The sequence below is a fragment of the Chenopodium album genome, chromosome 22, assembly GCF_948465745.1.
Source record: "Chenopodium album chromosome 22, dcCheAlbu1.1, whole genome shotgun sequence".
NCBI classification, from domain to species: Eukaryota; Viridiplantae; Streptophyta; class Magnoliopsida; order Caryophyllales; family Amaranthaceae; genus Chenopodium; species Chenopodium album.
Genome location: NC_137855.1, coordinates 17,625,788 through 17,649,105, shown reverse-complemented (window position 1 = coordinate 17,649,105; position 23,318 = coordinate 17,625,788). Strand labels below are relative to the sequence as shown.

Sequence of the window (23,318 nt, the reverse complement as noted above, 5' to 3'; positions counted from 1 at the left end):
CGCATACGTGCACCGATCTCTTGACTTGCTCCTTGCGTTCCTTCAAACTTGAAGCTTCAAAAGCGAACACGAAGCATCCAACTTGATGAGAAATGTAAGAGGAAAGCTCGGGAATCTTTGGAAACATGATCATAACCTAAAAACAAACGAAAACAAACAAATAAAAGGGAAAAAGAACGAATAAACAAAGAAATGCACAAAACAAGGAAACTAACTACGAAAAGCACAAACTAACGAAATAAAGAGCAAAACTAAGAAAAACTAAGGAAAAGAGCTACAAAATGGAATGAAAATCATCCTAAAAGAGATCAAATGAGTGCCATAAATGACACTCATCAATGAAATACTTAGAACTTTTCGAGTCTCATCCGTTTATTCTAAATCATTACCAAAATAAATTTCAGGAATTAAGATAGAAATCCTCCCCAGTGGAGTTGCCGGTTTGTAACGGTCTCCTAAAAGAGCTGTAATTTTCTTGACTCTTCTTTGCCTTGTATCCTTGAGGACCTCGATCTTTCTATATCATCTTAGCCATCACCTAGTAACCCTTCTCTCTCAGTCTCTTCCTTATCCCCCTCTCATTCCTTCATTCACCCCCCTTTCCCCTTTCCCCTTTCTCTTGCTTATTATGTTTCTCTACACCCCCTCTCTCTCTTTAATGGTTTTAACAATTTTAGTAATCGTAGTCTTACGTCCCCCCCCCCCCTCTTTCTCTTCTCCCCCTCAATGAAGTGGAAACCCCTTTTATGATAAGGAAATTGTGCTGAATTCAAGTTAAATATTAAGAAATTAAAAGAAAACCTTGGACATACATATAGAGTATGGAGTATGTAATAAACTTATAGTATGAAATATCAAAACATGGGTAATCAACTGTATTAATGCTCACATTTAGTGCATTAAAGCTGAATTGTTTTGATATTTCATACTATAATTCTATAACATATTGCAACATAAAAGGGCGCCTTTCAGAGTGATAAGCTTGTGGGTGATCACATCCCTATTGCACAAGCAAGACAAAGCTAAAAAAAATTTCCTAATTAACAGATTTAGCCTCTAAATATACACTTCCAGGTGTTCTAAAATGAACATCAAACACAACTAACAAAATGAATTTATCAACACAAATATGAAATGATAAGGATTGTAGATGCAAGCACAATCTCATGTTCAGGTACTCGAAAAGACAATAAAGTGTTTAAATATCCCACAATTTTCTAATAGTTATATGTTATTACTATGTACATTGTCTAATATAAGTATATTTTTCATTCGTATCAAATCTTAAAAAGAATACACGGTAATTAAGATTGCGTCACTCGGCATAGAGATTCTAATAAAGAAATTTTTTTATGATTTATTGACTTTACCTCCTCCATGTAACAGGCTATATATCTACATTTTGTATAGGAAAGAAGCAGCAGCCTAATCACAACTTTCAGCCACCTACTAATATAGGAAAGAAGATGAAGGCCATAAAGCTCAACTATCTTTAGTACTCCTCTATCCATTCTAATACAAGACACTTATAAGGCATTTACTCACTTCAAGCTAGCATTTGTTGCAAGAACGTTCCATACAATAAGCTTTTTCCTTGGATGAAGATATAAGATAGTGTTGATAATTCCAGCAATATCAATTCATGTATAAGCACTATCTTACAAATTATAATGTAGTAGAATACAAAAAACCCAGCACAATACAGACTTATTACTTTAGTTAACCACTCTACCGACTCCATACTTTTTTGACGAAACTCCTCACTTATTGCATAAATTTATTTTGAACGTCCTCACTCAAATCAACCCACTACATATTGGTTTGTTTCTTTTGCTACATATTACACTAAGTTATAAAATCATCCATTTCGAAATTGTAATTTAACCTTCACTCATCAAGTCATAACAAATTAACAAGAGCATAGCTGTCATTGTCACATAAAAGATATATAACTTAAATATATATTTTTTTTTAAAAAAAAAAAAGTTAATAAAAAACTCTATCATGTCACTATATGATTCACTCCAAGTCTAGGGGCAATCATAAGATCAACATAAATAGAGTATAAATTCCATATACCTTCCATCCAAGCCAACCACAATAATAGTGTTGTGGGATCCAAATGCAACAATGCATCGGGCATTCTCAGGTAAGTGAAAACGCGCAAATGACCATTCAGAACTTATATATTTTGGTAGTACTCCTGCCAAAAGAAAAACAAGGGATATAAAGTGTTGGTCAATGAAGGCAACTTACTAAAGCACATCCTTTAATAGCTTAATTCATGATGCACTAAAAACTCTCTTCTGAAACACAAACAGACTGCTATCATTAAAAAACCTTTTTTCCCCCTATTTCTGCTATAACATTACTCTTTCCTAATTTAAAACAAGTGAGTACTAAATTATCAATATACTTATAGTAGTTTGATACTATAGAACTTTTCAGATAGTTGCGTGGATAGAGTTAGACAAACGTTAGAATTTTCTTTAATTACATTTAGTTCTTTTGTGACAGTACATAGTTCTACAAAAGGGATAAAGGATTTGCCTTCTTTGAATGCTCAATTGCGTTCACAACCAACTGACCAACAAACCCATACTCCCTCCCCAACCTACCCCCCCCCCCCCCCCCCCCCCCAAGAAACAATCTACAGAATTTTTTCTATTAATATCTACCACATAATATAGCAGGTATACTATTAATCATACTTTTTACAAGAGGAAGAGATAAACTCGGATTAGCACCGACACTAACATTCTGAGGATCGAGGGAATCAAGAGAAGATGAAGAATTCTGATGCTGCAATTCGGGAGTAGAATAAGGTCGAGCTACTCAACATCATCAAATACACGGACTCTAAAACTGAATATATGGATAGTGTCTCTATCACTTGATACAATTAACCATTGAATGTTTTGAAAGAAGGCAAGATCGTATATATCAGCCTTTCCAGTCCCTCTATGAACCTATAAAGAATGAGACAAAATCACTAAAAGCTACTTGATCAACATAGTATCAAATCTTAATCGGCAACTAACTAAAACAAGTTCCACTTGGTCTTGAAACCTTATAGAGGCAAATTGAATTGACCTCAAACACGACTCAAGAAACTCATGAGCAACTCCATATCTTTCATTAATTTAGAAAATATATTTTGTTATTTTGTATACTTTATAAAATGTATATCTAGCTTTAATATTAAATGAAAATACATATTACTTTAAGAAAATAAAAAAGAGGGGGGGGGGGGGGGGGGGTGGGGGGGGGGGGGGGGGAATGGTAAGATGGAATTTGAACTATTTATGGCTTGAAAAATACGGAGTGTACTGCAAACTAAAGATTTACAGTATTACATGCAATTTTATGCTTTAAAATCATGTGCTTACAGAGATGATTTGTAAATTTAGATTTCTACCGAATCCAATATGAATAAAGACTCCCATTCATCACATTGTCACAACTAACATTGGTCCTCCTGCAGGACTCCAATTACTTTTAATACGTAAAGATAAATTGCAACTTCAAAAAGAGAATCTCCCCAGAGCACAAGCCCTAGATGGAAAAAGGAAATTATAATGTAATACAATGCTAAAACCCCAGCACAATGCAAAAACCCATCAAAATTATCATGAAACAAAAATGGCCCAGCAAATTATCATGAAAATCAAAGCAAAACCATCAAAATTATCAAAAAAAAAAAAAAAAAAAACAAAATAACCCAGAAATTTAAAACACCATATATTGCAATTGGCAAAATCATGTATTTTCAGCACAAAGCAATGTTCATTGAAAGAAAACAACATTCAATTAGCAATCTCAATTACTAACAACTAAAAGCCAAAAAAAAACAAAAGAAATTAAAAAAAAAAAAAAAAACCCAACAAAACTGATGATGATGCAGCTTTCCAGGTTCTCCTTCTCTTGCACCACCGATGGAGTTTTGATTTTCTTCCGGAGTCCCTAGATTGTGAAATTGATATTCGATGATCACAAGAGAAAACATCTTCAGCACATAAGCTGTTAAAAAGGAAGAGAAATATATCAAAAGTCGCTTCAATCGAGAACTCAGAGGTACGCTTCAATAGAGGAGGTTCAGATCCCACATTTTATTCAAACAATTTGGGGGAGAATTTCAAAAAAGAGAAAAGAGAAAAGCAATTACCAATTGCACCAAAACTAAACCCTAAAGTTGCTGCCAAGTCAATTGAAAAATCAATTACCCCAATTCTCAAAAATCTCACATGAATTTGATTACTTTAAACGATTCAAATTCATCACAAAGGAGCGAGGAGAGAGAGCTAAGAAGACGCTTCAATGGAGTATTCAGAGTACGCACGTAAAAGCAACTCAAAAATGAATGGAAGACAGTAAAATCAGGGAAAGGAAGGAAAAAGAAAGGGAAAGGGGGCAGAAGAGTCTTCATACAAAAAGACAATCCTATCCCTGAAATGTTGGTGATTCAGTAAAGGAGGCAAAGGGCAGGGGCGGTATTTCCCTGTTCCTAATGAACAGTAAATTTGGGAGCTCATTTTGTGCTACAGTAAATGTGCTATGGACTTTTATAAGAGTTATAGATTCGTACCTACTTGATACTCCTCTTGGCAAACCACATTAGAGGAGCACATACTTTAGCTAACGCTAAAACATTATGCGACGATGGCTTCACTTGTGGGGATTTCCAGAGATGATTTTCCATAGGATTAAGGATGCGAATTGACCGATATTGAGCACATGACAAGGACATTGACTCAGAAGTACCTGTCACAAGCTTCTGCACAAAATAATTAATTAATGCAACATCAACATATAGTACATACAAACCAATAATGTAAGTCTAACGGTTATTTCACCATATACCCCCAAGTTTTTTGTTTATTCATCATGTAGTCTTAAAAATTTTCAAATTCACTATATATACCCCTGAATTGTTAAAAAAATTCACCTTTTACCCTTAAAACAACAAGGTGAGTGAAATCTAGTTAATTATGCATCATAACCACCTTAGAAGTTAGAACTCTCCCCATATCCCCAAAACCACTCCTTTCCTTTTCCAACACCCGAAACCACTCCAAATCTCCATAAATATATCCGTATGATTGGTTTCAAGGATGAAAAAAGGAAATTTAGCGTGGTTTTGGGGGGGGGGGGGGGGGGAAGAAATAGGGTTGTTTCGAGGTAGGGGAATGTATTTAGAGTGGTCCCTAATGACTGACGAGTTAACAATCATCATTCATCAAAAATATATGTTGTATTTGTGAGAAAACTCGGGTATATGGTGAAAAAACCATATTGTTTGCAGTAAACTTCCACGAATTAATATTCAAATGCACCTAAAAGATGGGTAATAATACAGAGTGAATCCTAAGATGCCTTTATATGAGCACGAATAAAATCAACAAAATCAAGTGTATAACATGCTTTACAAGAAATTCAAGTGAAAATGAACCGAAAATAGAAAAAAGGTTAAGTCGGTCAAAGTCACTCAAGTGATATCACTTTTTTGAAATCACTATAGAATATTACAATATATTTTAAGAAAATGACCAAAATTTCAAAGTTAGGGTGAGGTCAAATGAAATCCCTATTCATAAACTAGCTTTGACGGTCATTTTTTGATGTATAAAAAACAAATTTCATCATGAAATATATTGTTAAATACGTAAGTATTAACTTAAAGTTTTAGAAATAAATTGACAGGAATAATCCCAACTTTGCTCAATTCGCTCAAAATAGTCCCAACTTTTGATTATTTTTTAATAATCCGAACTTTAATATGAATTTGTTTGCAATGGTCCCAGGTGACAGGTGACCAGTAACATGTTGAATAGGTAATCTTTTTTTAAAAAAATAATACATACATACGTGTAATTACATGATTGGTCAAAAATAAGTTTAATTTTTATTTTTATTTTATTATTGGTTTAATCATTTAATTAATTAACTTAAAAATATTATTAATTAAAAAAAAAACCACATATGACCGACCACCACCCCTAGCCCAGCCCGACCCCAACTATCGACGACCAGCGCCTACCTGAATCCTTGGCTGCCGGCGCCTATCATGTTGTCTCATTTCCCCCCACCCCGCCAACAAATCCCACCCCACCCTTCTCTCCCATTCCCGTCTGATTTCTGGGTTGGTGTGGGTAATAGGTTTCGCGTTAGGTTTTCGATCTATGTTGTTTGAGTTGGATTTAGGCCGGCGACTAGGGGATAAGGATCATTTTGAGGAGGGAGAGCGTTTATGCAGTGGATCGGGGTGGGGGAAATAGGAGGAAGGCGGCGCGGCGGGGTGGAGGAATTTGGGGATCAGATGGGTTATTCGTGGAAAGGGTGAAGAGGTGAGGCGGGCTTCACCGGCGGGAGAGGGGACGTTCGCCGGCGAGTTCCTCCACCCGAGGAGTGGGCCACCTAGGCGTCGACAGCCGATATTGTGGGATCATGGTGGCAGCGGTGGTTGTGGTTTTTTTTTTAATTTTTTTATAAATTTTTTTAAAGTTTTTTTAAATTATTTTTGTTTACTTTTTAGTTTTTTTTTTTTTTTACCAATCACGTCCTAACACGTGTCAGGTTACTTGAGTTTTGAGTTTTATAACCTGTTGGGACCATTAAAAGCAAATTCATATAAAAGTTCAGATTATTAAAAAATAATTAAAAGTTGGAATTATTTTGGACGAATCGAGCTAAGTTGTGATTATTCCTGTCAATTTTTCCAAAGTTTTATAATATTAACATTTTAATATTTTTTTTAAAATAATACTTGGTCATATATATTTAAGGTCAAACTAGTGTATTGGCATGTGTGCCAAATTTAACCTTATCAATTATTTAGGAATAGAGGATGTATATATACATTTCCTTCATTTATTTATACTAGCAAGACACACTTGCAGAACTTTTAAAATAGTAAGTCTACATGATTTAATACTTTGTGAAAAATTAAATAGTTGTTGGAATTTTAATTCTATTTTTTTAGAATTTTATAATTATTAGCTAGTTAAAAACTATTTTACCAAACACTCATACTTAATTAATTATTTCCACAACTAAGAGCTACACATATAGCTAAAAGCTACTACCACATCTTATAACTACCTCTATAGCTATATTTTGCCACACCCTCTTAAAATTGGAGGGGTTAATATTGTTAAAAATATATTTTAATGCGCCATTAGACTAAATTAAGAGTATTAGTACAGCTTAAAATAAAAAAAAAAATAAAAAAAAAACTTTTCATATAATGTGTTGCAAATATTGTACATTCCTAATTTAGGAATGTGTTGCAAATATTAATACGAGGAAATGTTGCAACTTTTGATTGGTTATTAGTGGTGATGGTGAATTGAGTGGTTTGAATGGTGGTGGTGTTTTATTATAAGTGGTGGTGCTTTAGGTAGTTCGAATGGTGTTGTTTTGGGGCGGTGGTGAATGATTAGGTAATTTTAGATTTAAGAGGTGGTGGTGTTTAGTTGGTGTTTTTAGATTTAGGTGGTGGTGCTTTATATTTGGGTGATGATGGTGGTTGGTTAGTGTGTGTGGACTGTGGAGTGGGTGGTGGTCGCCAGTGTGGTGTTGCGATTTTTTTGATGGTGGCAAACTGGTGGAAGATAATGGAGGGGGTGGTGATAGGAAGCCTTAACCAAACTTCAATTTTTTAAATCACGTGGCTTCCCTCAATTTATACTATATTACATTGCATTGGAATTTGTGCACATAAAAAGTGTCGCAACTAAGAAAAACTGAGAATATATAGTAATAAAACAAGAAATTACTATCATTAAAAACGAAAAGAATAATAATAAAAAGCATTTTAGTAAAAAAAAAGTTGGAATCTTTACCCCAAGAAAAGAACATGAGATTGGACCAGATTGGTATGGCTCCACATAACATTTTCGCTCCGGAAGCACTGTATGACATCAAAAGCCCTTTTACCACTTAACATCATGTCATTTACTCCATATACGGAATTCTATTGAAATCTTAGTTCAATTGTCATCAAAACTACATACCTTTAGCCTTTGAGGTAAGCTTGGGCATCAAACTGCACCAATCATGATCACAAACGAATTAAGTGATATATTAAAATGTAAATTACAAGGAGATGCTTCTATCAGAATTTTTATAATAAAATAGAATATAATAAAACTACAAAGAGATGCTTCAATATATAAATAAATATAATGAGAGCCAAGGCTAAAAAGGAAACATGAACTAATCTAGGCCCTTAGACCATGTTAACTAGACACTCAAAAGATTCCCGTATCATTAATGGCATTTTCATAATATTTCAACTTTACAAAATAGTTTCAAGTTTTTTTCTAAAAAGTAAATGAAAAATTAATAAAAGTAAAAATTGCCTTTCATAAAAAATGGAAATGTATATGTATACATGTATGTATATGTACGTATGTATGTATATGTATACATGTATGTATATATGTATGTATATGTATACATGTATGTATATATATATATGTATATATATATATACATAACATAAAGCAGAGAGGGAAAATGTCTAATCGTTGCACATAACCTGTAACGGAGGTAGTATAAGCAATTCTCAAGTAACTACATATGCAAACACCCAAATCTCAAATTATCCATTCATACAAAAGCTCTCAAGAATTAATTGCACTGCAAGTCTGCAATTATTCGACAATGTTCTGTTCATTTTACATCTCTAATGAAATTGCTTGTCAACTTAAGGATTTCATCATACCATAAACCTACCCAAATTATTGGGCATAATTTCAGCAGTACTTCACGATTCCTATGCTAGCACTTTAGTTAACAGGGGAGGATGCAAATTGTATGACTACACACACTTTGTCATGTATCTTTCAAAGACAATATATTCATGTGACTATTTTTGCCAAAATTAAGGGGTTACACTAGCACAAACATACTATTCAGCCAACCAAATAGGAGTAGGAGTAAAAAACAGACTGCTCAACCAAATGTTAGTGCATATGTAATATAGCATCAAACTCTCTTTACCCCTGTATGTTGGCACCACCAGGCTTTAAGCTAAGTCCCGCATCTTCAAGCTCAGATATAATGTGGATTGGCAGCTCAGACATCGGTACACTCTTGAATAGAGATGGAAAATAAATGTCAATAAAAAAACAATGCAAAGGGAAAAAGGGAGAAAAACAAAACAGAAATAAAGGTAACAGACGTTGAAGTTCCTATGTCATTACTCCAAACATATTAGAAGAGCTTTTATCACAAAGTTTAGGTTTCTGAAAGCACGAACACTAGTCTCTAGTACTCACAACCACTTCCATGTAGATAACTCCAATTGTCATTCAATTCCTTCTTGACCTTTAAGAGTTCCCCTTTTATTTTTAGAGATGGGTTGCTGCAATGGCTTCCACGTTACAGGTAGACATTTGATACTTATCCATGTTAAAGGTATTATCCATGTGGCACCTAGTCATAAAACTCATTATGACATAAGAGTGCCATATCATCAACATCTTTTCCTTTTGAGATTTAACAATATTGTAGATTTTTCATATAAAATCTTCGATTAAAAGCAAAATTATAAGATGAGGGTGTATCATTTAAGAAGATTTGGTCATGTAATACGAAGACAAAGTATACCGCATCGATAAGGAGGCTTGAAGAGTAGCAAAGAGAGAAGGTGAGATATGATCGACAAAAGCAAGCTTGGACAAGGGTGGTTGAAAGCGATAAATGTCAAAGAAGAATGGAGAAAGGATCTATGTATATAACTCATGCGATAATGTCTATATGACCCTAATATATACTCCCTCCGTTTTTAGATACTTGCTCCACTTTTCATTTCCGACCGTTTTTAAATACTTGATTCATTTCCTAATTTGGAAAGCTTTTATTATATTTAATTCATTTCACTCAACTAGTAGACCCAACATAAATCATATTTTATTAATTTCATATTTTCTCTCCTCCAATTTTCTCAACTACTTTTGCTTTTTACAACTTTTTATTTTTTTACCTACCCTACTACCTCCATATTTTATTACTTTATCCAATTTCTCTTAAAACTTCGCACATGGAGAAACGGATTGTGTACTGTTGTTGTAACATCTGTAATAAAAATACTAAATTTGCTATGTTACTCGAACTTGGCTTAAAGGCCGCCGAACCTATGTCGACACAAATCACACAACCAACGCGGATTTGAACACCCACGAAATTCATGAATCTACGCCATAATTATGAAAGAAGAAAGGGATGGTTTACCATTTCTTGTTTTTCTCTCACTTACTACTCTCTTTTTATTCACATGACTTTTAAAAACATAAGAATTTTAATTACCATTCCTTTTTTTTTTTTAATTCAGTTGTTGACCACAATTTCCTTTTCAATTTTCATTTTTCTTTTCCTTTGGCCACATGATAATCTAATCGATTTTCTCACCTCTTTTAATTCTTTCTTTCACACAAATTTACAGTATTTTTTGGCTATTTTTCTAGTCAAGTAGGCTTTTACATTGTTTTTTATAACTACTTGGCTTTAGCACCTACTTAACAATTCTAATAATAGCAAGGTTTTTTTGCTAAATATTTATCTTGGATTTAAATGTCAGTAAAATCAAGGATGTAAGAGAAAGAAGATATAAAGAAGATAAATACGAAATACTGAGAAGGTGTACCTCAACCCTTGAGTGACAATAGCGCTCAATGACACCTCTAGCCATCGACATAGTTTTGACCACATACCATGCTATCGTCAATTTCTTCATCACCCTTTCCATTTTAATTTTCAATTGGAACTTATCCCAAAATTTGCAAGTGACTCCACATATCTCATGCAGGTATGATACATCTCTTAACCCCCGACATATGTGTTGCCCAACTGGGGTGGTCTCTAGGTCCCCCTCAGACGAGACCATGAGCTTATCCCAAGCAACCAACAACAATACAGCATATGTTTGGGCAGAACTACAATTTATCAAATCAATGCAAAAAACCTTGACTTTATGACTATGTGACGCCAGAAGTCTGATAGTATCAATGGGTTCTTTCTGCCAAGCATAGGACTAAGTCAAAGCATGAACTTTATTTTCAAGAGTAGTAAGTAAAAACTGGAAAGAACAATAAAAGTAGATGATCACCAATTCTGGTAAGCAGAAAAGGTAGAAAAGCTTGAAGATGGAATTTTCATCAGCGCAACCTTTTTCAAAATATTTATGCTTACTGTGACATTGAAAACGCAAACCCAAGAGTAAATCTCCTAAAAGTCAAATAAAGAAACCATGAAACAGGAAGGTTTGGGAACGAGGCACGCACCTGAATGCATATACCCCATTCCAAAGTGGGGTTCCAAAACCAAAACATGAAAGATCAGGGTCAGCTCCATGATCTAAAAGAACCTTAGTCATGCCATAAGATAAGTTCCTAGCCGCCATGTTCAAAGGGGAATCTCCCCCAAAAAATTCCACATTTACATCCACATCGAGTCCAGATTCAAGCAGTGCAGCAGCACAAGCAGCAGCAGAATGCTGGCAGATCAACTCGAAAACCTCAACTGGAGAATATTCCTGCACCAACTCACGGTTGGCTATCAGGAAAGAGGCAAATTGATCCTTGTCGTCGATACCAATAAGCCTTTTGATTTCAGTCAATAAGTTATAATATGGAACAAGGTAAGCAGCCCCTTCTGCTTCAATTAATTTATGAGTAACACCAATCTTCTCAGCCACTCCCAAAAAAAACCTTGGGGGGGCGTTATTCCCAAGACCCAATATCAAACATTCAAGTTGTTCTTCAGGAGTCATAAAACCTTCATCTATCTGTTCACACAAGACCCCAACATCACATCACCATGAAATTTTACTACTTTATTACACTTCTAATATAAAGGTCAAATCTTTCTATGAAATAAATGAAAATTATTAATTATAAATTAGAAAATACATAAGTTTAGGGATATTTTGATTCATAATAAAATTAGGCTCATAATTTTCTTTTCTTTTGGTTATGATGTTTCACAATCTTAGAATTTAGAACCAATAGTTGAGATTTTCGAACCCTACACTTAATGCACTGACAATTAAATTAGATTAGATCAGAGATAAACCCTAGATTGTGAAATTGGTAAGATGATACAAAAAAGCAAACAACTTACCCCATGATCGTCTTCCATGGGTAATACAAGTATTAGAAGGCGCTGTGCGAATCAACCGAGAACTTGAACTGCGCTCCAATGGATAACGTGAACTGCGATTACTGAGAGAGAGAGGTAGGATTTGTCCAAACAAAAAAAAAAAAAAAAAAAAAAAGAGAGGTAGGGTTGGAGGCCTTTATTAAAGTTAACTAGTCTTTTGGCCCGTACAATGTACGGGCTTGTTATTAGTTGGTTTTTTTTTTTTTTTTTTTTTTGCACGTTTGATTTGATTATTATGTAGACGTCATTTTTTATTTGTGTGTTATCTTATGTGTCACTATGACTTTTTATATTTGCATTTTATATCAAATATGAGACTGAAATGTATTTCTAAAAGAGAGTATGCATGGTCTTTTGGAAGATAGATTTGCAAAATATTATTTAATATATGTCTAGAGTAACTATGTTTACATAGGATAGATGGGGTATGAGATTTCATTCTTCGTCGTGTAGCATCCACATTTGTGTGTTCTTTTTGGACTCCATTTTTCATGTCGTGGATTTTGCGTTATGTGGTACTTTTGTCTTGAATTTCTTCTATTTCTGGGAATGTGTCGTCATTCCTATGAAATAATATAAATATGAGTAAGGGGGTTTTTTATTTTTAATAAACTTTAACTTGACGATGGTTGTTTACCTTTTTGGTTTATGTTTTTTGCTTGTTGTTGCCTTTGTTACGATATCGGGCTTCACTTCTTCTTGCTTAAGCTCAATTTAGATACAAAGGCTTCCTGGTTGGTTTTTACCACAAGGCTAGTAATTCAAAGAGATATAATTCCAACATTTATTTTAAATGCTCCCTTGCAGCTATTAATCAATCAACCATAATTTTTCATAGAAATCTTGATCAACTCTAGTCATACAAAGCTTCAACTCTTGACCACAAGCCCTAAGTTCAACATAATAGAAACCAAGGAGAGAACAAATGCAATGCAAGTGCTTTGACAAACATCTCTCTTAACTAAATTGTCTCTTCTCCTGATGAAGTAACTTGTTAATTATCCAAAAGCTTCCTTCAATGGCAAAAATACACTTTTCTCTGAACTTCAATCATAGAAGCAAGCATGATAAAAATAGTTCAAGTGTAATAAAAATAGCATGATAAAAAGTGTAATAAGTTTCATATGACAACATATTTTCCGAATCATACAGATTAGTAAGGTATCTCCATGGTATTAAGTCTATTTGAATGCTCAACAACATCCACTTCATCAAAGTGGTAATAGTTTCCACTAATATTTCAAGACTAATTTTCATAGGAGCTATCCTTGGATCTAGCTATCCAATGATGCCATTATGGACAGGTCCAGAAATTAATTAATAATTAATTATAATTTATCTTAAACAAAATGCAAGAGATGATAAGAAAACAGAACTGGGAATTTATAAAACAACGGGAGTGCAGATAAAAAGCCACCATATGAGACTTCAAATGTAAAGCAACACGTGACTATGCCATAAAGTAAACAACCATCACAGAGAAAACAAACCCACTAAACAAAGAAAAAACAATCCAAATTCAGATAAGCTAATGCAACAACACAATTTCAATTCCCCAAAAATGTTGAAGCTTATAACAAATATCAGATTAAATTAGCCAAAGAGCTTTACATCTTGCAACAACCTTCAATTTGCATCAAGCTCTCTACAAAATCAAACAACCATTTCCAAATCTTGTTAATTGGGGGTTACAATATAAATCCTACAAAATAAGAATAATTAAAAAAAAAAAAAAAAAAAAAAAAAAAAAAGCACAACATGATAGTCACTCACCAAATGTGAAGGCGAATCTGCATATAAATTTGATACTGGAGGTACTATGTTATACAGAGTTAATATTGCATTGAGAGATGAGTGAATAAATACCCAAAAATCGTTATCATCATTATTATGAGAAGAATTTGTAACCGAAAACATGATTTAAGAAATTAAATTTGTGGGAATTGAAGAGGGGAGATGAAGAGGAAGAGTGTGTGGGATTATTGTGGGTTAATTTGCCGATGAAGATGGAGCGGCCATGGAATTTGCTGGGTTCGTTTTCGGTTTGCATATACTACATATTACAAATAATAAATGTGTAATAAAAGGTAATCAAGAGAGAAGATGATTATGTGTCAAAAAAAAAAAAAAAAAAAAAAAAAAAAAAAAACAAGGAAGATTGCGTAGTCTAAATTGTACAGGTGGAATGAAGGTAAAAGTGCGGCAATGTGTATTTTTGATTAATTTGTTTACTTTGCTTAATTATCTTTAATCAAATTTGTTTGTAATATTATTTATGAAATTTTTATGCTTTAAAATATTGCTTGCATACATAATGATATAGACTCAAGCTCAGACCCGTAAGGTTTTGGGATGTATACAATTTCTTGCGATTATCCAAATAATGATATCTCTTAATACGGAGTAATATTATTCTGTAATATTATTATAAGTTTTAAATAATATTATTATGTAGTATTATTATAAGTTTACTATTATTAATAGATAGATAGATAGATAGATAGATAGGACAATTGCACACGTGGCAATTTGATTGGAATAGTGATTACTTGGCACATTGAATTGGAATAGTGAACACGTGGCACATTGGATTGGAATAGTGAACACTTGGCACATTGGATTGTAAAAGAGAGCATAGGATGGGGACATGTGTGTATCATGGTTTGAGTTTTTAAATACTAAGTATAGATAAGTAGGGGTGTTCAAAAAAACCCGACTCGATTATCCCGACCCGATTTCCCGATGACCAGGTAAATACCCGATGGGAAATTTGGGGAAAAAATCTATTTTTTCGGGACGGGTACCCGACCCGGGAAAATTGCATGTTATCCGGGTCGGGACATGGGCCGCATTTTTTTATATTCGGGTACCCGGATTCCCGAAAATAAATTAATATTCTTTAAAAAAAACCCCTCAAATTTTAGCCCAGCCCATTACTCCATTAGGGTTCTCATTTATCTGATTCTCTCTTCCTCTCTCTGCCGCTCTCTCTCTTCCTCTCCTTTCTCTTCTTCTCTCTGCTTCAATTCGTGCCTCTCTCTCTTCCTCTCTTCCTCTCACAGATCTTCCTCTTACGGACCTTCCTCTCTTCCTCTCTGATATCAGCGCAAACATCTTCAACCATATGCTTAATTGTCTGAGATTCCAAAGCAACCGTATCTTCTACCTCGAATGTCTCACCATCTGAGCTTTTCAGAGTAAGCCATTGATTTTGAGTAATCTTCGAAGAATTTGTGTTGTTGATGATGATGGGTTGATTTTGAGTACTTTTCGAAGGGTTTGTGTTGTTGATGATGGATTGATGGCGGTCTCGACTGAGTTCCGGGTGAGGAGAGCGGCTGTCGTCGTCTTTGAAAATTATTAATTCTGATTTTCCTTTGTCTGATCTTCGAAAGTTCGAATTAATTCTGATTTTCCTTTGTTCTCTTATTCTTGTAATTGAATTTTTTTAAAAGATTATTAATTTATTGAGTATTTGTTTGATTGAGGTTATTTGATTCATTCTTAGGTTTTTAATTGGTGATTTTATGATTATATTATGCTTGTATGCGTGCTATTCTTGGTATTTGCGTGTTTGAGCTTTTTGAGAATGAGAGAATGACAATTAGAGAATGAGAGAATGAGAAAATCCGGGTACCCGATGTCCCGACCCGAATAATTCGGGTACCCGAAACCCGGGTACCCGAGATATTCGGGTCGGGACATGGGACAGATTACCAACTACCCGAAAACCCGGGTACCCGGATTTGAACACCCCTACTAATAAGCCATGACCCGCCACATTTGTAATAGAGGTGATAAAAAATCGGGTCAAGTCGGGCCTTAACACAATTTTTTGTGCCCAAATATGCAAAAAGTAGCGGGTTTATTGGGCCAAAGTGAGTTTGTTGGGCTTTTTCATACCAAGTTCGGGTTTTTAAACTAAATATGCGTTTTTATGCTTGCCCAAATCCGCTCTATTTTCGAGTCGGGTCAATGTTGATGACCTCTAAATTTTATAAATTAGATTAAGTCACGTGTCATGCACGGCAATTTAACTACGGAGTATTATTTATAATTCAACATTATATTTTTAAATAAACAAAAAAATATATACATATTTTGTATACTGCATGTGGACAAAATATATAACCAAAGTATTTTTTTTTATGTATATAACTAGTATAGCGCCCGTGCAATGCATGACTTTCAAATCTTGATACTCATATATCTTTCACAAAAATTTTAAAATAAAATGATTTAATGAGTAATAATGAATTTACTTATCAAGATGTCTTAGTCATATTTTTAACCCTCAAAATAATGACATACGAAGTACAACTTGAAAACAACCTCTTTTTTTATTCTTAAATTTTATAGAAATTGAAAAATAATTCAACTCAATCAACTAACAATCAACACCCACATTAAGTCATATTTTTTCCCTCATTTCTACTTGCGCCACTGGCCACCTCATTTTTAAATGGGAAGATTTGTATGTGTGGCTAGTCATACCGTGTGGCCGGAGTGTAATCCCCCGTATTTTTAAATAATTTATAAATAAAATTTAATTTTATTAATAATATTTATTTGTATTTTTCCGGAATTTAATTTCAAAATTTTCAAATTATTAATTTGGTTTGAATATTATTTTAGCACAAACTATTTTATGAACCTATGTTCTACAATTTATGCCCCCAATACAAATTAAGTCTACTCCATTTCATTCATTTGGCCCATTATTATATGAGGTCCAATCTTCCTACTTACCCTACAACTCTCTCTCCTATAAATACCCCATTAATCCCCTAAATTTTCCCCACACAAAAGGTTAGACTTATTTTCTTTCTTCTTTATTTTATTTATTTTATTTTTCTTTTCCTTTTCTTTTTTCTTTCTTTTTGTTTCTTTCCTTTTTCCTCTTCCTACGTGAGCAAAGCTCACTGCCGCCCAGCCACCTCCGGCGCACCATCTGCCGCCGCCGCCAGACCTCCGGCGACCCTGCCGGCCCACCAGTAGCCCACAGGGCCTACCTCTTCTTCTCCCCCCTTTGTTTTATTTACCTTGTATGAATTTTAATGTATTAGTTTTGGGTTTTGATTTTGTGATATAAAGATTATATTTTTAGTATCAAATTCATGTTTTTGATAGCTTAAACTTATAACTTCAAATTTTAATTGTGTTATAAATTTTCAGATTTTGTGATTATAAAACCTAGGGTTTTAATTTATTTAAAATGGGATTTTAGGGTTCTTATGATCAATTAATTTGGGGCTTTTATTCCTATTGGATTTCTATTGATTAATTAAGCATAAAAACATTTTTAAATCTAATTATATTGCTAGAAATTTATTTGGGTATTAATTCTTGATTTTTGGTTGTTTTCTAGGAGGTGATTATTCCCTATGAGACTTTTAAGTAATTAAAAGTGGCACAAAGGATTGTTTACACGAGGTACGTACATGTCTACTTCGTTGTAAGTGGTATCATGTTTAGGTAACAAAAGAAAAGAATTTAATTTCATGATTAGAGAACACTTGCTTTGATAGAAATTGTTTGGTTATACATTTAATTAATTTATGTGCTTATGTTTATGAGACATGTTTTGGTGAATTGATTATGTTTGTTTGGAATTATGGATGCAAGCACGTTGAATTATATTGGATTAATTGTATGCATGAAATGTTGATACAAGCATAATTTTATTGGATTGGTTTGTTAACCACATTTGGATTATTAAATGATTGGAATTGAATGGTTTAAGTGGAATGAATTTATTATTATTCCACAAGGTTATTGTTCCAGGTGTGGATATAATAATAATAATAAAAAAAAGTAGTTTTAGGTTTGGGTGGGGACCATAAGAGGAGAGAGATATAATATTATAATGTAGGTTTTTGCCAAAAAGAAAAGTGTAACACTAATTAAAATACGGCCGGATTTGATAAATGTAACACTTATTAAAACACGGAGGAAGTACTTATTTCTTTAAGATATCTATATAACTATATTATCTATGAATCTATTTATCCCTATAATTCCTTCCTAACCTATAAAAGTCAGATCATGAAAATAAGGATGCCCATTAACAAGAAATCCTTATCTACCTTCTCAAAAAAAAAAAAAAAAAAAAAAAAAAAGTTCTTATTTACAGTGTTCGGACTAATTTGCCCCTATAAAAATCCATTTATGTTTTTGCCCCCTTCCTTGTATTTTTCTAGATTGGTTTGATTTGGCTTCTATTGTATCCTCCCCTAAATTCATCCCCAAACCACATTTTCTCTCTTATTATTCTTTTCTATTATACTCAGAACTCCATTATCAAGTCATTAATTCATCATCAAAGCTTGTGCTCTGAATTTACCTTCATTGAAGCGACTTTCTAATCTCTCTCTGAAGCGACTTCCGAACTTTCTTCGATCCTCCGCAAATCCGAGCTTTCCCCTTAAATGAAGATTTGAAGCAGCTTACGAGGTAAAGTGTTTTAAATCATCAATTTTCCATTTCAAAATCTAGGGTTCATCGTCAATTAATTGATTTTAATTTTCTCTCTCCTACATTCGTAATAGATTAGCATACAAACCGTAAAGTACTAATATCGATTTTTGAATCTAGATGGTCGTTGGGGTTTCCTTTTCTTCAACCATTCCGGTTGCATCAACTTGCCGACGGCTGAATAAAGTGTCCCCTGAACCGCGAGAACTTCATCTCGTAATGGATGAGCGAATTATTAGGTTCGAATTGAAAAAAGGTTTGTTTTCTTTTATATTTAGGCTTAAAAATTTGAAATTTATGAAACTATCTTTTAATTTCATCTATTAATTATTTTAGCTTGAAACTGTAAATGGGTTATTTGATTTTAATTTGAGCTTCAATATTTTGATAAGAATGTCTTATCTTCACCAGTTTTATGAATTAGGTTCTGTCTTAGGTACCTTGCATTACTTATGGGCTGAAATCAATCATGAATATTAGTGTATATTGTTGTATTGTTGCAAATTTAGGTGACATTTGTTGAATAACGACTTGATCAAGAAATTGAAATGAAAAGATTGTGGGTTGGAATTTAACTTGTTGATTTGCTGAGTTTTGAACTGATTTTTCTAATTACGGATATTAGCTTATTTGATTGTTGTGAAATTATGTATACTTTATTGAAGGATGAATTTGAGTGAGATATTGAACTATACCTTTCATGTGGGTGTTTTTATTCATGTGAGTTACAAATCATGTCAAATTGAATCTATCTCCTTAATTTTTGCAATTTTTCCTAACTAATTGGTGAAATATGGACTTTATTTTCGAAATGTATATAAGGGAGTCTTTTTAAGTGAAATGTGAGAGTTTTCAGAATGTTATATGGAGTATGATATTTGGTTGACTTTAAATTAAAATACAATGAAAAGATGAGGCTAACATGTAAAATACGAGTATTGAAGAAATAAAAAGGAATAGGCTAGCTGTGCCATGTCGATGATATTTCATTGTATGTAAATTTGTATCTATCTTTAATGGTTTGAAGGTTGTAACCAGGCTGGAAAAGGTTGATGATATTAATGCATGATGACTCCTATATCTGAGACATTGGCAGTTTAAAATCAACATTCAACCTCTTTTAAGTTTACCAAGAACTATTTTTGCAAAGAAAAAGATGCTCTGCTAGCTCTGGTAAGTTAATTGTTTTAGGTGTTTTCAAAATTTTTTCTCTTGTGTGCAAAATAGTTGACTTTGAGATTTTCTAATCAAACAGATCTTTGTTAAAATAGAAGGTGGGTAAATTAGCAGAGCATTATTATTGAAGAATTTGCTTAGAATATTTGTTTAAATTGGAATCGAATAGAATTGATGGTCTATGAGAAATCAATGATCTATATTTGATATATGTCTAAATGCTGCCACCTTGCTCCAAATTTATTTCATTTATTTTTACTGCTAAATAACTTAAAATTATGAGTTATAGTCCTTGCATTATATATTATGATCAATATCATTTTTAGGGAATTGGGTTACATATGCTACGAGGAAAGATACCGAGAAATTAGTTTCTTGTTCACACTTCATGGACGAAGTGGAAAGCACATGTTCAAGATTGGAACTTAAAGCTGGTCTTAAGGTAAGAATTATTGATTTCGCCCTGGGAATTTCTTGTCAAAAGATGCTAGATATATAAATAAACGTTACTTATGTTCTTTTCAAGATTAGAAGCTCATTTGAATATATATTTAAAATTGTGTGATTTACATACTTCTTTTACGCAATTTAGTAATATATTGCCTTTTCTTTATAGTGAGACATGCTATGATGGTGATTGAAATGATTTCTGTGGACCTAATGGCATTTGTAAATAAAGGAATATTGGTAAAATATCCTTGGATCAAACCTAATTTGGTCGGGTCTTGAGTATGTTTACCCCTTTCCAATTGAGACTGATTCTAATAAATCTGAAAAAGGCACAGGGGAAATTATGATATCAGATTTGCTCTTTTATGTTTATAAAACAACGAATAATGGGTAAAAGTGGGCGGACGTTAGATATTTGTAAATAAAGTTGGTTTTTAGCGAAGTAGATTGTTGATTTTTTTTTGGTTATGTGTGCATGATCTTAACACGGCTAAAGATAGGGTAAATAAAGAACATGTGTAACTCGCTTATATGAGATTGCATTGGTGGATGAAATTGTGTGTTCTTTCCATGATGCCTTGTCTTAAGCAAGGAGCTGTCTGCTGCTATTATTGCTGTTATTGATGTCACAGATACTGATGACTGCTGCTATTGTTATTGCTGTTGTAACTGATGTCTGTTGCTTCCGCTGAGCTGCAAGCTGCTGCTGTCTTCGGTTACTACCAATGTTTGTTTGCAACTGCGTTGATTGCGATTATACCAATTCTGTTTGGGATTTGGTGTTCTAAGAGACCGAAGTTGACTATTTTTTTGGATTATTAGATTATTCAGCGAAATAAAAAAAATTGGTGTTTATGGTTTTTTTGTTGTAAGGATATGAAGTTTTTTCAATTCAAATTAATGTTTATCGTATATGTTACTTTCACATTCGTGTAGTGGTTGTACGTTTTAATATTATTTTAATATATTTAATTATTTTTTTGTGCATATTCGAAATAATCATGGTATTAGTAGTAGTAGATGTAAATTTCCTCAATAATAATAATAATAATAATAATAATAATAAATGTTACCTATTAAATAACAAAGTGTTACAATAGTTTGGAAAAAGTGATACATAATGTCAAATAAAGTACTACAATAATATGTCAAAAGATGATTGAAAAATGTTACCTAATAATCAACGAGGTGTTACATTAGATCGAAAAACTGATACATAAAGTTGGATAAAGTGTTATTGTATAATTAAAAATGTTACTAAAGATAAGTAAGTGTTACCCAAGAAATAAAAGGTAACACTTTAAAAATGATACTAACAATATAAAAAAGTGTTACATAAGAAGGTTTAAAGTAACATTTTTAAAAGTGTTACATAAGACCTTAGGGAACATGAGCGTAAGTATCACCCACTAAAGTGTTACCTATTGTCTATAATAACAAATTTACCACATTATGTAACACTTTTTGGGTGTTACTTAAGGTTAGTTTTGTACTAGTGTGGCACGAGCTGGGTCCCGTTGATGACCTGCGTAAGACAACACACGTGAACAGCCCTCGGGGGTGACTCGAGGAACCCCCCCTTTGATGCTTAAGTTAAAATGTGTTTAGAGAGAGAAAGTGTACTTAGAGAGATGTAAATAGTGTAATAACTTGTGTGTCTAACCTCCTTTTCGTTGTACTTTGTCCTCTATTTATAGGTGTACGATCTCCTTTGTATAGAGTCTTACTTGGTCAGCCTGGAGGCTGACTCGGCCTTGCTTAATTGGTCAGCCTGCGAGCTGACTCTGCCGGGCTGGTGAGCCCTTCTGATTATTCTTCCGGCAGTGAGTGCGCTACCTATGAGCTAGTCTGGAAGCCTAGTGATGGTTCAGCATACAAAAAAAAAAAAAAAAAAAAAAACAACAGAGAATAGGCAACACACAGAATTGCAACAATTTGACAAATGTTGCCTTTTGTAGTAAAAGGCAACAAAACATATTTGTTACGTTGATCTTAAACAATGTATACTACACTACATTGCAACGGTTTAAAAAGTGTTGCTTTAGAATATGTAAGACAACAATTAGTAAAACGTAGCTTTTTTTTTTTTTTTACATAAGGCAACATTTTATTTCAAATGTTGTCCAAAAATATAACAACAATAAAATTGTTTCCTATGCAACAATTTTATTAAAAAACATATTGATTATTTCATGTGTATCCATTGTCTTATTTAATACAACTTATCAATTTACATGTTGCTAAAAAACATATTGATTACTAAATTAATTATTGCCAACAGTTGTAACATTGCCATATATTAATTTGTTAGATGTAATCATAACTACTATTAATACTAAATTGGGTATAATCTCTTATATAATTATTTATTATTTTTTTTAGCATTATATTAATAGTCTCTATTGTTTAAAAAAAAAAAATAGTCTCTATTAATAAAGTGTAAAAAAAAAAGAAAAAAAAAACAATCAAGACATTTTATTTAGAAAGAGTATTCAAGGTACAATGTAATTACTATAGTATACTCAATAACACTTAGAAAAAAATCATATGGGCTGAGATATATTATTTTTCAATACCAAAAGTGCCTAGCTAAGCTAAGAATACACTCAAATTTTCGAATCATCAAAAGTATAAGGATATTGTCCAATAAGGCTTTTTTTTTTTTCTAACTGTGGTAGTCAAATTATGAGCCTCTATAACATAACTTCTACTAACTTTTTTTGATGTGGAAAGAGCAACAGGTTGAAATATTAAGTTTGATGTCCCTGTTAATTGCGTTGACCTCACGAGCAACAATGTTCGTTGCAGAAGTACTTAACAACCTCCAATGAATCAATCCAAACTTCAATTGCTTTGCTGTCCAAAATGCTGTTGTCGAGGGTGTATAAAGCAACTAGGGCTTCAAATTGAATGGGTGAGCTAGTGAAAACAGGTGCACTGCCTCTGCCTTTGTATCCTCTCCACATCAACCTGAAGAAGCTCCAGATCCTGCTAGAAATTATAATGTACCGCACATTATTCGCAGAACCTAAAGTTGCTTAATCAGAAAACCAGGA

The 23,318-nt window shown here is 33.2% G+C and overlaps 1 protein-coding gene and 1 long non-coding RNA gene across 11 annotated transcripts; one reads left to right on the top strand and one right to left on the bottom strand.

Moving 5' to 3' along the window:
- Positions 1–723: 723 nt before the first annotated feature.
- On the bottom strand, positions 724–12,248 carry LOC145604812 (uncharacterized). 6 transcript variants are annotated; one of them, XM_081660775.1, is made up of 11 exons: positions 12,124–12,248; positions 11,286–11,788; positions 11,111–11,192; positions 10,649–11,035; positions 9,004–9,095; positions 8,013–8,044; positions 7,842–7,909; positions 4,586–4,774; positions 3,881–4,020; positions 2,758–2,969; positions 724–2,203 (listed from the first exon to the last, which is right to left on the bottom strand). In XM_081660775.1, the coding sequence occupies exons 1-8, from the start codon at positions 12,139–12,141 to the stop codon at positions 4,586–4,588; spliced, it is 1,371 nt and encodes a 456-aa protein (XP_081516901.1). In that variant the 5' UTR covers positions 12,142–12,248; the 3' UTR covers positions 724–2,203; positions 2,758–2,969; positions 3,881–4,020. The 6 variants fall into 6 exon arrangements, with proteins under 6 accessions (XP_081516901.1, XP_081516898.1, XP_081516897.1 ...); XM_081660772.1 differs by having other exon boundaries at positions 724–2,969; XM_081660771.1 differs by lacking the exon at positions 2,758–2,969.
- Positions 12,249–18,372: 6,124 nt separating this feature from the next.
- LOC145605646 (uncharacterized) lies at positions 18,373–21,182 on the top strand. 5 transcript variants are annotated; one of them, XR_014105126.1, is made up of 4 exons: positions 18,373–18,615; positions 18,757–18,892; positions 20,139–20,254; positions 20,895–21,182. It is a non-coding gene; the product is annotated as an uncharacterized LOC145605646 (long non-coding RNA). The 5 variants fall into 5 exon arrangements; XR_014105125.1 differs by adding an exon at positions 19,664–19,809 and having other exon boundaries at positions 20,139–21,182; XR_014105122.1 differs by having other exon boundaries at positions 20,139–21,182.
- Positions 21,183–23,318: the final 2,136 nt, after the last annotated feature.